We start from the raw sequence: 13170 nt of genomic DNA, 5'->3' as shown, positions 1-13170 counted from the left end.
CCAGTTCCTTAAACATTTCCATGTAGGAGAGATGCTCCAGCCCTCTGATCATCATAGTGGTCCTCCTCCAGACTCATTCCAAGAGCTCTGCATCATTCTTGTTCTGGGGGCCCCAGGCCTGGATGCAATACTCCAGATGGTGCCTCACAAGAGCTGAGTAGAGGGGGACAATCACCTCCTTCTCCCTGCTGGCCACTCCTCTTTTAATGCAGCCCAGAACACAGTTGGCCTTCTGGGCTGCAAGCACACACTGCTGGTTCCTGTCCATCTTGCCATGCCCCAGGACCCCCAAGACCTTCTGCTCAGGGCTGCTCTCAAGGAGTTCCTCTCCCTGTCTGCATAAACAGCTGGGATTGCCCCAGCCCAAGTGCAGCACCTTGGGCTTGGCCTTGTTGAACCTCATAGGTTCACATGGGCCCAGTTCTCCAGCCTGTCCAGGTCTCTCTGGATTGCTTCCCTCCCCTCCACTGTATCGACTGCACCGCTCAGCTTGCTGTCCTATGCAAACTTGATGAGGGTGAACTCAATTCCATTGTCTTTGTCATTGATAAAGATGCTAAAGAGCACTGGTCCCAAGACCAAACCGTGAAGGACACCATTTGTGACTGGCCTCCACCCTGACACAGAACCATTGATTGCAGCCCTTTGGCTGTGTCTAGCCATCTGATTCTTAATCCACCAAACAGTCCATCCTTCAAATCTACACTTCTCCAATTTAGAGAGATGGATGTGGTGAGGAACAGTTTCAAAGGCTTTGAAGATGAAGATGCTTTGGTTAATGTTCATAGCATTTCTGAAAGCTGTCTAAAAAGCTTCACTGAGTGAGCAAAGTTCTTGTCACTCAGATGAACCTTTCACTGTATGGACCTTGTGACATTTAACACACATGCTTTGCAATATGTTTCATTTTCTTGGAGTCTTTGAGAAGCCTAGCTGGGAGTGACTCACATTTTATTTATTTCTCACTTAAAGGAAACTAGGTATTCTCTGCTCTTTTCATTATGCAGCCTTAGAGACCTTCATGCACCTACATGTCCTAGCAAAAAAAAATAAAAAATAAAAAACAAACAGCTTCCTGGTAAAGAGAAAAGAATCAGGCATATGCAGAAATGGGGGTGGTTACTTAGCCTGCTCGACATCTATAAGCCACAGGGAGAAGCAACTTCAGCTCCAAGTAGGTGTTTGCACATATTTTGCTAGGTGACATTTTACTCTCCAAAGCTTCTGGCACAGAGAGTTGCTCATATATTTACAACCTTTCTTAAGGTCAACTCTGCTGTGTCTCCAGCGGAGCCATTAAATATTAATTGGATCTCCTTTCCAAAAATAAAAAAACAGAATCTCTAATTTACTTGTGTAATTAACACTTCTTACAAACCAGGTGTCCTCCTGAACTAAGCTAAACAAGATATTTGCAATTCACAATCTCAAAATATGCTATGTGCTTTTGGGACAGAGTTGCTTGTTTATTTCTGCATGCAGAGTGGCACATAATTATTTTGGGAAAACAAACAAAATAACTTCCAAAAACTTAAATGCATAAGCATAAAATGTGCCCATCATGTGATCTGGTCAAGCCTTCCTGCTTATGCAGAATGTTTCCATTCTCTGTAAGTATAAACATATATATATATTTAAGCACTTTACTGGGTGAGTTTGAACATCTTGTCCGACAACAGTCAATGCTGCTAAATTTCACAGAAAGCTTGCAACCCACAGTTGCAAGGACCAAGATTAGTATTCATATAAGATGTTGTGAAAGACGTTTGATTATTGCATGTTTGATTACATAATAATCCTAACATTAGCTCTGAAGTTTAAGTTCAGAATGACAATTACTCACCTAATAAAATATGTGAGTATTTATAAATACTTTATTTATAAAGTAAATACATTTTCAGTAATTAATGAATTCTGAACATTACTTGGAAATGTTAGGTATTAATTTATCCAGGAAGAACTTGCCTGCTCTGCAATGGGGGTAAAGAAACTATGGAGTAAAAATTCATAGACCTGAGGTCTTTGTCACCAACTCAGCTCAGACATATAATCTCTCAGTATCATGCAGCCCAAGAGAACAAGCTTTTTTATTTCTCTTAAAGTGAAGAACATCCATCTTGTTATGACTGAGCAGACTGGGATCCAGATCATGCCTACATGTTTTGGGAATCAGTTGAAGAGCTGCTTCACTCCTACTGACTCAAAACCTCAGCCTCGTTGGCAGTCTCAGAGTTTATCTGCAATACAAGATAGATCTAAGCAAAAACAATAATAAAAAAAATAAATTCCTATTATTTTTGGAGAAGCAACTCTGTTCTTCATGATTGTTAGAGCAATGATATCTAATGGTTGCTTTATCCAAAATATCAGTAGGACAAAATCCACAACATCAATCCCTTTGGAGCACAAAATATTTTCCCTTTACCTCCTCCTACCTCAGAATAACCAAGAACATGATGAATGGAGCATCATTCATCATGTTAAAAATTCCAAATAGGAGTTTGTTTTGCATCAGGTAGTCAGAAAGAGGAAACCAAGGTCCCTCAATGAATGCTTCATCATCAGAGAGGAAAGGAGAGCAAGCCCTTTTCTGGAATGCAGCAGGGAGAAGGTGGCAAGCAGAAGAAAGAAAAATTTACCTGCAGAGCCAGATGTGCATACTGAGCAGAGGAAGATGCTTTCTGCTAATGCACATAAAATTATCTGCAAATCAACATTAAGAGGGAAATCTAGAAAAAGAACTACAGTTCTTCTCACATTTCCTTAGCTTCAGATGCCTTTTATTTTATTCTGGAGCATACTGTAGACCTCAGCCTCATAATTCTTTGTGGAAGCTAAATATAAAAGACATTCTGCAACACCCAACACAGACTTAACGTCTTTTTGTTCTTCAGTTGGACCTAAGCACATCCAGAAATGTTCAGTGCTTTACAAGACTCAGTTGCATTGTAGAGTGTGTGTATGGCAACAACCTAAACTAACACAAATCAGCTTTGTTAATTAACTTATCAGCAGATGCTGCAGCTTTACTATCGTAGAATTGATTGAGTTGAAAGGGAATCTTAAAGGTCATCTATTCCAACTCTCCGTCAAAGAACAGGGACACCTAAAAGTTGATCAGGCATTCAGAGGTCCATCCAGCCTGAACTTGAATGTCTCTAGAGATGGGATGTCCATCACCTCTCTGGTTAATCTGTGCCAATGCCTCTATCTTTTATTTTTATATCGAGTCTTTTGGTATCAGACTGCTTCCCTTATTTTGTATCACAACAGACGCTGCTAAAGAGTCTGTCCTCTTCTATCTTATAGCCCTCGCTTAAATTCTAAAAGGCCGTTAACAGGTTTCTTTGAAGCCTTCTCTTCTCCAGGCTTATATCAGGTTTATACCTTTAAAATGTGGCTTTAGTTTAAGTGCTGTAGAAGTTTATTGCTATAATAGCTTTAAAATTTAATTATTACATTTTCACCATCTCGCTTGTTTGTTGATGCTGAAAAAGAACGGCTTTTATCATTTGTGTGTCTTGGAAGTGTCAGCTCAATACAAGTAACTTTATGTGACATATTCCTTTCTTAAAGTGAAAGAAGTGTTCAGAAAACCAAAGATCAGCTAAAACTTGTAGGTATCACTGAACTCATCTTTCCTCATGAGGAATTACTGTAGACTACCAGAACTTTTGGCATGAAACTGTCTCTAAAAGAACAGATAAATTAGCAGAGGTATTTGATCCTGGTGTTGAAGTTGACATGAAGGAGAGAAGCATCGGGTATGTAGCAGCGTGATGGAGTAGAGAGGCATGTGGAGGCAACAGGAATTTAGTAAAACTGGAAAGATGACACAAGATTTTTTTTTTTCTTTTCTTCTTTTTTTTTTTTTTTTCAGGAAATATTGTATTTACACAAAATTAGAGAGAGTACAAATACTTTACTAAGAAGACAAAACCATTATAGTACATTCAATTTAAACACAGGCAGATCTATAGATGCAGAGCATGAAGGCCTAAGGTACTTGCATGACCAAAAAAAATAATAATAGTTAAAAAAATAATAGCATCAGAAAGGCAGGAGATAAGAGAACACAGTATTTGTTATGCAGAATCACCTTTCTATGACTTCATTAGGTTTGCAGTAAGGTGCTCTTCTTCCGTGTTGTGGATGATGATATCAAACACCCTTTCTCCATGACCACTCAGACACTTATTTTACAAAACAGGTAAGCATCTACTTAATTTTTGGCATGGGAACACAGCGACTATTTTCAAATGAAATTATATTTGTGCCTAATCACATGCTTATATAATTAGTTTTACCAGGAAGAGACTTCTCAGTACTTAATCGGGTCAGGTTTATTGTTACATAAAAAATAAGAGTTCTTTACTGTCTTTTTTTTTTCTTAAAATATATTTTAGAATTGCTTTAATTTTCCCCTCATGTACTAGATTAGAAAATAGTAACTTATTGATTGCTATAGAATAGTTTTATTTGTGTCTTATATCATCAAAGGAATATAGTTCAAAAATAATTCCTACATTTTATTTTCCAAAGCCTGTTTATTTTTAAAAATAAATAAATGAGAAAAATACATATAATAATAAAGCAGCCTTGTGTTTTGGGGCATTTGGCAACAGATTGGTTATAATATTTCTTAGACATCTCTTTGTATTAGTTAAAATAATCAGATTAATTGATCAATAGAAAATAAAAGATTATACAATATTATTACAATCCACCAAATATAGTAAATGCATGGAGTATTTTACACATCTTATGTTCCTTAAAAAGAATTAACATATTGTATCCTCTTCTTTGAAGCCAAATATCTTTTGAAGTATTTTTCCTTGACCACAGTGATAGCTGTCATTTCTACCATCTAACTGATCTTTTCTCATTTTTGCTATCTTGAATAAAAGCTTGTTTGAATAGGACTAGCTCAGTGATGTAACTGCAGTGCTATTTAACTAAACTCCATATATGTCTTTGTTACTGTTGCTGCATTTATTGTAATCACATACCACTGAAGTGCTAAATAGTAGTAATTCAGATACGTGGACTTTGGTTATGCTTGATAGAATACTGGCATATTGAATATATGTACCACTTCCTAAAGGCTATGTTACAATCATGATGCCTGATAATAAAGAATAATAACAGTAACAATTTCAGATTCAAAGTGCTGACCCATATCAATCACTTGAGGCACCAATACAATAAATCAATTAAGAGACATATTTTTAATATTCAAAACTGACAAGGCAGATCCTGGACTGCCAAGGGGCATGCACAGCACAAAGGATTCTGAACCTCGTCTTCTAAGCCAGGGATTCTTGTGTGCCCAGGAGATGGTGGGCTGTCACCTCTGGTATGGGACACTCTGAGAAATATCAAGTCTTCAGCCTTGAAATATTAAAAGCTCCTTCTCAGCTTCTCTAAAGCCTCCAAAGGCTCCCTTAGAGCCCTCAAGCCTACTCCATTCCATCAGGGACCAGGCTTTGCCGTACATCTCACTAGCAGCAGACCAGGAAAGAGCCTTTTGGGAAAGTCCACAAAGAAGTGCATTGCATTAATGCAGCTCTAACCCTCTGGAGGCACTGTCACCACTGTCAGCATGAGAGGGCAAAGGCAGCTTTCTAGCACTGGCAATCTCCTGTCTCGCTTGAAGGGGAGTGCTTGTCATGTTGTTAGTTTGTTCTGTGCAAGCAGTAATCATTTTCGGTGTCAAGAGAGCTGTTGTACCCCGATGATGGATACAGATCCCTTTTAAGTATCCTATTGACAATGTTGATCAGAACTTTTTTGTACTGTTGACGTAAAAGTGAGTAAACAAATGGATCTGACGCAGCCTTACTGTAGGTGAGGCACTTGCTTATAATTCCCCAGTAGTAGTTTATGGTAACAAAAGGAAGGAGCTCTATCAACCTGTTAAACATTAAAGAGAGATGGAAACACTTGAGTGTTATATTCACACTGAGCCCAGTGCTCAAATCATGCCTCATGAAACATTAAAGTAACACTTATTTTCTTACAACATAAGGTTCCTGCAGGAGAAGCACTCTGTACTTATTAACTCCTTCGATTCAATAGAGGCAAAGGGAACTATCTTAACAAAGCCACTGGTAAACAATAGTAATTCCTTCTTTGAAATGAGGGGGAAATTATATTTTCAGTGTTAATGCTTCCATGAAACAGACATAATAAAGTACTTCAGTTTATTATCATTCTTTCTCAATATAGAGGTTTGTGCTGGTGACAGTGGTCAAAATCTTGGTGATGTAACTGGTTACTCCTTGCCCATGACAAGTCTGAAATGGAGATGTGCACTGGGGCATCTGTACTCACTCAGCTCTTCAGATGTTTGGCCATGACACTCATGGCATCTATCTGTTGCTCCTGAAAACTAGAGGTCTCCTTTACATACTATCATTCCTGCCAACCTACATGAAGATTTGAGGTAAGCGTGCTTAGTAGTATTTACTTACCTGTGAAAATTTCTGTGTGCAGTTGGTTAACTGTTAGTTTTGCCAAAGAAAACAAGGCGACTACATTTTTATCATCATTATATGACCAGCCAGCTGTCTCCAGACCTGTGTCTCCTGGCCTGTGCTTTATAGATGATTAGTGGCCTCAGCACCTCAGCTGAGAGAGGTGCATTAATCACAAGTAGAGAAACTGAAAACAGACTAAATAATTTTTTTCCTTAGAGGTGAGAACAAACCCTCAGACTACACCAGCAAGTGTCTGGCATACAGCTCATCTACATAGGGCTAACTCTACACAGAGGTGGAAGTAACAAGGTAAGAAAGTTACATTGTCTGCACATCTTCTGTGAAATATCTTGGATGTTCAAGAATATTCTATGTTATATTTATTCAAGAAGGAAAAACAACGGCAAGAAAACAACATGAGATAAAACAACTCTTTTCTATACCCTAAGACATCACAATTTCAAAACACAAGCTCAGATGTTTTTTACAGGCTTGAAGAACCTTTTGGCCTCTTCCCAATGTGCAAAGCCTCCACCTCACAGGGTGTGCAACTTTGATGTTTCTCAGATCCCCCTGTATAGAAAAGCTGAATTTGCAGCACTAGGACTGAACTTTGCAACCAGCAGTTGAACTTTATCAGGAGACATTCTCTTTTGAGATAATAAAACAACTCGCAGCAAGTACATTTCAGAATCAGATGACTTCTGTTCTTCTGTTTGAAGCTTGTTGGAAAATTCCAGTGAATTCAAAACACACACAGAACCAATAAATGAATTGATAGGATATAGAATGTGAGAAATAAATAAATGTACAATAAAAGGCACTTGCTGTTTGTTTGTTTGTTGTTTTCTATTGTTGTTGTTGGTTTTTAGTTAATCCCATCCTGTAGTTCAGTATACCTGGTTGTATTGTTATGTGTCCCTTTTAATGTGTTATGGGCCCAAATGTAATTGCCTTGAAGCTCACAGAAGAAAAACATCACTCAGAATTTAACAAGATAAAAGGCCTAAACTAAATAAGTCAGCCTTATAAATATCCATCTGAATGTATCTTCGTATAATTTTCTTGATTTCAGTAACATGACAGCAAAGATTAAATTAATCTGCAGGCTTTTAGTGAACAGATGAATACATTGCTAACAATCAGAATCTCATTCACATCTCTGAAATAAGCTGAGCTCATAGCACAACCTGAGTCACCAGGCCAAAAAGCAAGAAAACAATGAAGATCTCTGCTGTTGCCATCATTGAGATTACTTCAGCGCAACCCTGCTAAAAATAGGTAAGAATGGAGAACTGATATGATAGCATGTCCTCCAGCATCTTTTGCTATTGCTTTTAGTCCTGTGCAGCCTGGATATTGTTTTGACTTTGGGTCAAAGAGCTTCCAGGATGTCCTTCTCAAATGCTTCCTGTTTTGTGTTTACTGAAATTCTTGGTCATTTTGAATGTACCTTGAGACATGCATCCCATAAACCAATCCTCAGTCTTATTGACACAAGTTGTACTTATTTGTCACACAAGGAAAATGGTCCATCTCACCTTTGCCAAATGTGAGGTCTGAGCAAGGAAGTGACTTACTTTACAACCTTTGAAGGAAAGTTTATAAGAAGTATCTCCATCCTGAAAAATGTGATACTGGAGTTTGCTGAGACTGGCAGAGTTCAAATGGAGTGGAGATGGCAAAATCCACTTTGCTCAATAAAATTATATCCCTCTTATGGTAAAAATAAATAGAAAATGACTCAGAATGTACTAAATAATGATCAATTAACCTTTTAACTCTGTGATGTAATGTTAGTACTTGTAATAACCCTTTTAACTTTAGAAAAAATGCAGACCATTTTAGCATCTAAATGGGGACTGAAATGTCACCCGAAAGGTTAAAAAAAATTGTCATGTTTGTGCACTGGCTTCAATTTGTCCCACTGACCATGTAAGAAAAGAACAACAGTGATCATAAATGACCTACTTTTGTATGCCTGTGTAAGATCAGAGTGGCCAAATTCTGTAAGCTGGTGTGAATGGAGACCATGACAACTTGGAAACAACTTTGAAAAAGCCTCCATCAATGTGATACTGCAAAGAGTAGTGCATCTCCCTAGTCAGAAATGTGTTCTTTTAGAAAGAGTATTGAAAGCACCATTGAATGGTGAATATAATAATAATAATAATAACAACAACAACAACAACAACAACAATAATAATAATAATAATAATAATAGTTTGTGAAATTTTCAGCCCATTTATTTTAGAGACCAAAGACTAAATCCCGAGGGCCTGCAATTTGTTATCGTTACGTTCACTTCCAACTCACTGATATATGCAGGCTTTAAAAACAATAACCATATATTGTACAAAGACCTTACAAGTAGAGAATAAGAATGACATCTGACTATTCTAAAAGGCACAGATCACCAGAGTGGATGCAAATAACTAGCTGGATAAGAAGCATAGGGTTTCCTATACATTCCTAAAGACTAATTATTGGTTTTCCTGGAAGCTAACTCCCACATCACAAGGCCAAGATTCATAATTAGTAATAAATTCACAGACATTAATGTTTTCAGACACAAAGCTTATCTGCCAAATTATCAGCCTGGATAAATTTAAATTATGTCACCCCAGCTTCTAATAGTTGCAGGCTTTGGCCTGGTGCTTTTTTAGAACCTGAGCTAATCAGGGGAAGTGATCTGTCTTTCCCTCTATTGCTTAGGTTATGCTAAGAAGGAAGGGTGTTGAATGTTTTAAACTGCTTCCATTTCCCAGTGGCATGTAATTAATTCCTGGTAGTCATCCTAAACTCCTCTTGCTCTTGGCAGAGGCACCCAGACCTAGTTGCAATGAAGAAAAGTAGAGACAGAAGCTGCCAGGAAGTGCAAAGCTCTAGGGGCAGCAGCATGTGAATGTGTGTGAGCTTGTGCAAGTGTGCGTGTTCTGATGGCCCCGGGTCTCCAGCAGGCTCTGCCAGTCCAAAATTAGTTGTAGACTTTCCCAGCCCCACCACACCAGCACCTATTAATCAGAGGGCACTTTGGTGTCTCAGACAGACCCCTCATCCACCCCAGCAGGAGATACTGACCTGGTGATAATGTAAGGACCAAAACAGATCACGAATGACCCTATAAAAATACTGATTTTCTTGGTAGCCCGTTGTCTCCTTCTTTTCTGCTCATTGAGACAGCGCTGCTTCACACTGCAAAAGGAAAAGAGCAGCTGAGGGGTTAAGGAAAGGAGCGAGGAGAGAACAGCTGAGCATGGTGGAGAGGGGAAGGATTGCTCCCAGTGCTGGAGTAGGGCATGGCAGGGCAGTCTTGGCTCCTTGAATCTCAGAGTGACATTTACATCAAAACGGGTGCCTGCTACCTGAGACTGACATTTAAATGGTGCAGGCTACAGATGCACAGCATGTCTGCTGTCACTGTATGCTGTAGCTAGAGCCAGGAGGGTTTGCTGGGAAGGAGCACAGGAAGGGGTGTTAGGAAGACAGGGCAGTGCTCTGCACAAGAGTACCTACTGCAAGGACCCCGGGATGGTGGATATGAAAAGGCAAGAATTACCTGGGGTGGATATCCACCAGCAAAACCAGAGTCTGCATGGTTATAATGTCTATCCGCTTGCAGTGGAACCGGGCAACTTTCAACACCTTTAAATAGGTGAAACATAAGATCACCAGAGACAGCATGAAACTGGTGGAGTGAAAGACGATTGTGAACACTGTAAACCTTCTTCGCTCTGTCTCTTCCTTCAGGTACAAGGTGCAAGAGGCATAAACGCTGTTGTAATCTACCCACGAGTAAAATAAGGACACCAAGGGAAAGGTGAGAGAGTGGAGCCACGAGTAGCCCATGAGTATCACAGCGTCCTTATACCGCATCTTGCTGGTGTAGCTCAAGGGGAACACCACAGCAATCCATTTGTCTATGCTGAGTGCTGCCATGCTCAGCATCGTGTTGGAAGTCAGGAAAGTTTCCAGGAAACCCACCGCTTTGCAGATGCAGCCCCCGAGGGGTTGCTGGTTCCTCAGGATTCCCAGCAGGGTGAAAGGCATGTTCAGGATGGTAAGGAGCAGGTTGCAAAAGGATAAGTTCACCAGGAAAACCCCGGCGACCTGCTTGCGGATCTCCGTACTGTAGACGAAGCATAGCAGCACCAGGAGGTTGGAGAGCAGAGAGACGACCAGCACCAACACGAGGAGCAACGCCAGCAGCACGCCTGCCAAGTCCATCTCTTAGCGGGTCGCCTGGAGTGGGCGAAGGCAGGAGGAAGGGGACATCCGAGCCGGCACCGCAGCCACCGCCCGCAGCCGCCCGCGCATGTTGCCGGGGAAGTGGAGCCGGAGGAGCGGAGAGATGAACCGGGGGGGCAGGGGGTGCGAGGAGAGGGGCAGCGAGGAGATAAGCGGGAAGAGAGGAGCCAGGGGTGCGGGCTGGGAGCTGGCCGAGGAAGAGGGGGCAAGAGCTGCCGGGGAGCGGAGGGGGTAGGCTGACAGCGAGAGGGGAAATGGAGAGGGGCAGAGGGTCCGCAGTCGGGGAAGCTCGGGAACGGGAGCGGGGTCAGCGGGAGCCGGCGCCTCTGAGCCGAAGCCGGTAGCGGAGCTCAAGGTGCGCTGTCCGCGGTGCTGAAGCGGGCGCTGAGCCGACGACAGCGCTCCCCTCGTTCAGGCGGTGGGCAGGGGTCCCTCTCAAGCCGGTGTGATGGCCATGGTCCGCCAGTGCGCTCCCCTCCTTCAGGCACTGAGCATCTTACCCCGGTGCCCAGCCCCTGAAATACTCCAGCCGCGGAGCCTCCCGCGGTGACTCATGCGCAGACTAGCAGCTGCGAGGCACAGGCTCAGGCAGGGATCGCGAAGTCGGTCTGATCCACTCCCGGACCGCAGGAGAGAGCAACAGGAAACCCAACTTTCCGCTTGTGCGCAGCTCAGGAAGGATCAAAGCTGACAGCGAGTTGCTGGTAGTTTAATCGCTGTGCTGTGCTGAGACACACCCTAAGCTCACCAGCTGTACTCGTCAATGCTGGAACCCGTAGCAAAGCTAGAGTCTGTGCACCTTGGAACGTTCCTTCCTTCCGTCTGATTACTTGCCCTGTGTTCTTTTGCCTTTTACTTCACAGCACCTTAAGGAATTCCAGCTTCCCTTTGGTATATTCACGCCGTTCCCACCAGCCAGCAAAACAGGAAGGAAGTTGCTTAGCTAGAGACTTCACTTTGGCAACTTAAGACTCTTTGAAAGCCTCAAATGACTGAGCAAATACACATACTGGGGTAGTGCTGGCACATTCTGTGAAAAGCTAAAATATTTCTCCTACTGTTTTACACTTACAATGATGTGTTAACATGACAGTAAGATAGTGAGAAACCTTTACCAGATTGTGACAAAAGCTGAAAAGACAAATATATAGGAGTCCAGAAATTCTTCGTCTACACCTGTCAGGGAGTTGGATCTTATGGCTCATGCCCAAAGATTTTCTTATCTCAAAAAATACAATTAAAAATAATGTATTATGTGCATAAAACACTGGTACAGTATTAAGTTGCCACATCTAATCACTGTCATATTTTACAGTTGATTGCCGGAACTGACATGAAGAAAACCCACAACACCCACTATCCAAAATAGCCACTAATATCCTAAGGAAATGCTGTGTAGTATATATTGTTCCTACAATGTAGTCTTGTCACGCAAGTGTGACCACTGTGTGAATAACTGTACATAAAACTGCTTGAAAAAGCCTGCAGGCAATGGCTTCCTTTTCCAAAAGCAGTTATAAGTTTGGATCTGGCCTTAATTGAAAAGGTTGCTATGGCAAGTTTTATGTCTTAATGAAAGAGCAAAGCAACAAGACATGAGATGTGCTATTTGTAAAAGAACCAGTGCTGTATAATTCCTCAGGATGGAAAGAAAATGAATGTTTTCTTTGAGGAGAAAGCTGTCATTTATTAGGCTACAAAAGAGCAGATACATTGACAGTGCTTATGCTTGAAACACACAAAAAAATCTGGGTAAGCAGTTGAGGAAAAAGAAAATCTATAAAGCATGAGAGTTCTCTCAGAGTTAAGCTGTTTCATTTCCATCATTAGGGAAGCAACTACTGCAGAGCCAAGCACACTACACAGAGGATGAAGGACTGAACCATCATGGCAGAAGCTGGCTGTATCCACACAGAAGAGAGGTTTTTGCAATTGCTCCCACTCCCACATCAGTAATTCGTAAGATTCCCAGTAGTCAGAACCCATCTACAACTTACCTTTCATTAAATATGATCACAAGGTTATGAAGCTTTTATGTTAGCCATCTGGGACTGGAGTCTGCCTGAGCAGTGATGTCAGGTAGGGTAGATGCTATTTTATATCATCACAGGGCCAACTTAAATGTACTGTTCTCTTACAGTGAAAGCTACCTGAGAAGCTATTTCCAGTTGGATCCTGACGGAAAGTGACTTCACTCTCTTTCTTTATCTCTGTTTGCTAAATACACGCACATAATTTCTCAAATAAAGACTTTTCAATTGAAAAATGGTTTCTGAAAATGAATGGAAAAATAGCAAATCAAAAATAAGAACAATATGGTGGCAATTAGCAGAAAGCCAGAGGAAAGAAAATAGAAAAACTACATGCATTTTATCATACATATGGTGGCAGTGTATAGTATGGTTCCTACTAACAGTATCCTGGTCCTTTCCCTCCTTTGTTT

At 41.0% G+C, this 13170-nt stretch overlaps 1 protein-coding gene across 1 annotated transcript; it reads right to left on the bottom strand.

Moving 5' to 3' along the window:
* Window positions 1–3902: 3902 nt before the first annotated feature.
* Window positions 3903–11555, bottom strand: GPR78 (G protein-coupled receptor 78). The gene is made up of 3 exons (XM_015862950.3): window positions 10039–11555; window positions 9561–9674; window positions 3903–5913 (listed from the first exon to the last, which is right to left on the bottom strand). Exons 1-3 carry the CDS (start codon window positions 10704–10706, stop codon window positions 5676–5678), a joined length of 1020 nt encoding a protein of 339 aa, XP_015718436.1. The 5' UTR covers window positions 10707–11555; the 3' UTR covers window positions 3903–5675.
* Between the last annotated feature and the right edge of the window lie 1615 nt (window positions 11556–13170).

This window comes from Coturnix japonica, chromosome 4, assembly GCF_054131305.1.
Source record: "Coturnix japonica strain WE chromosome 4, WE-NBRP24, whole genome shotgun sequence".
In the NCBI taxonomy this organism is placed as follows: Eukaryota; Metazoa; Chordata; class Aves; order Galliformes; family Phasianidae; genus Coturnix; species Coturnix japonica.
The sequence above is the reverse complement of the archived record's forward strand: the minus strand, read 5'-3'. Positions and strand labels throughout refer to the sequence as shown.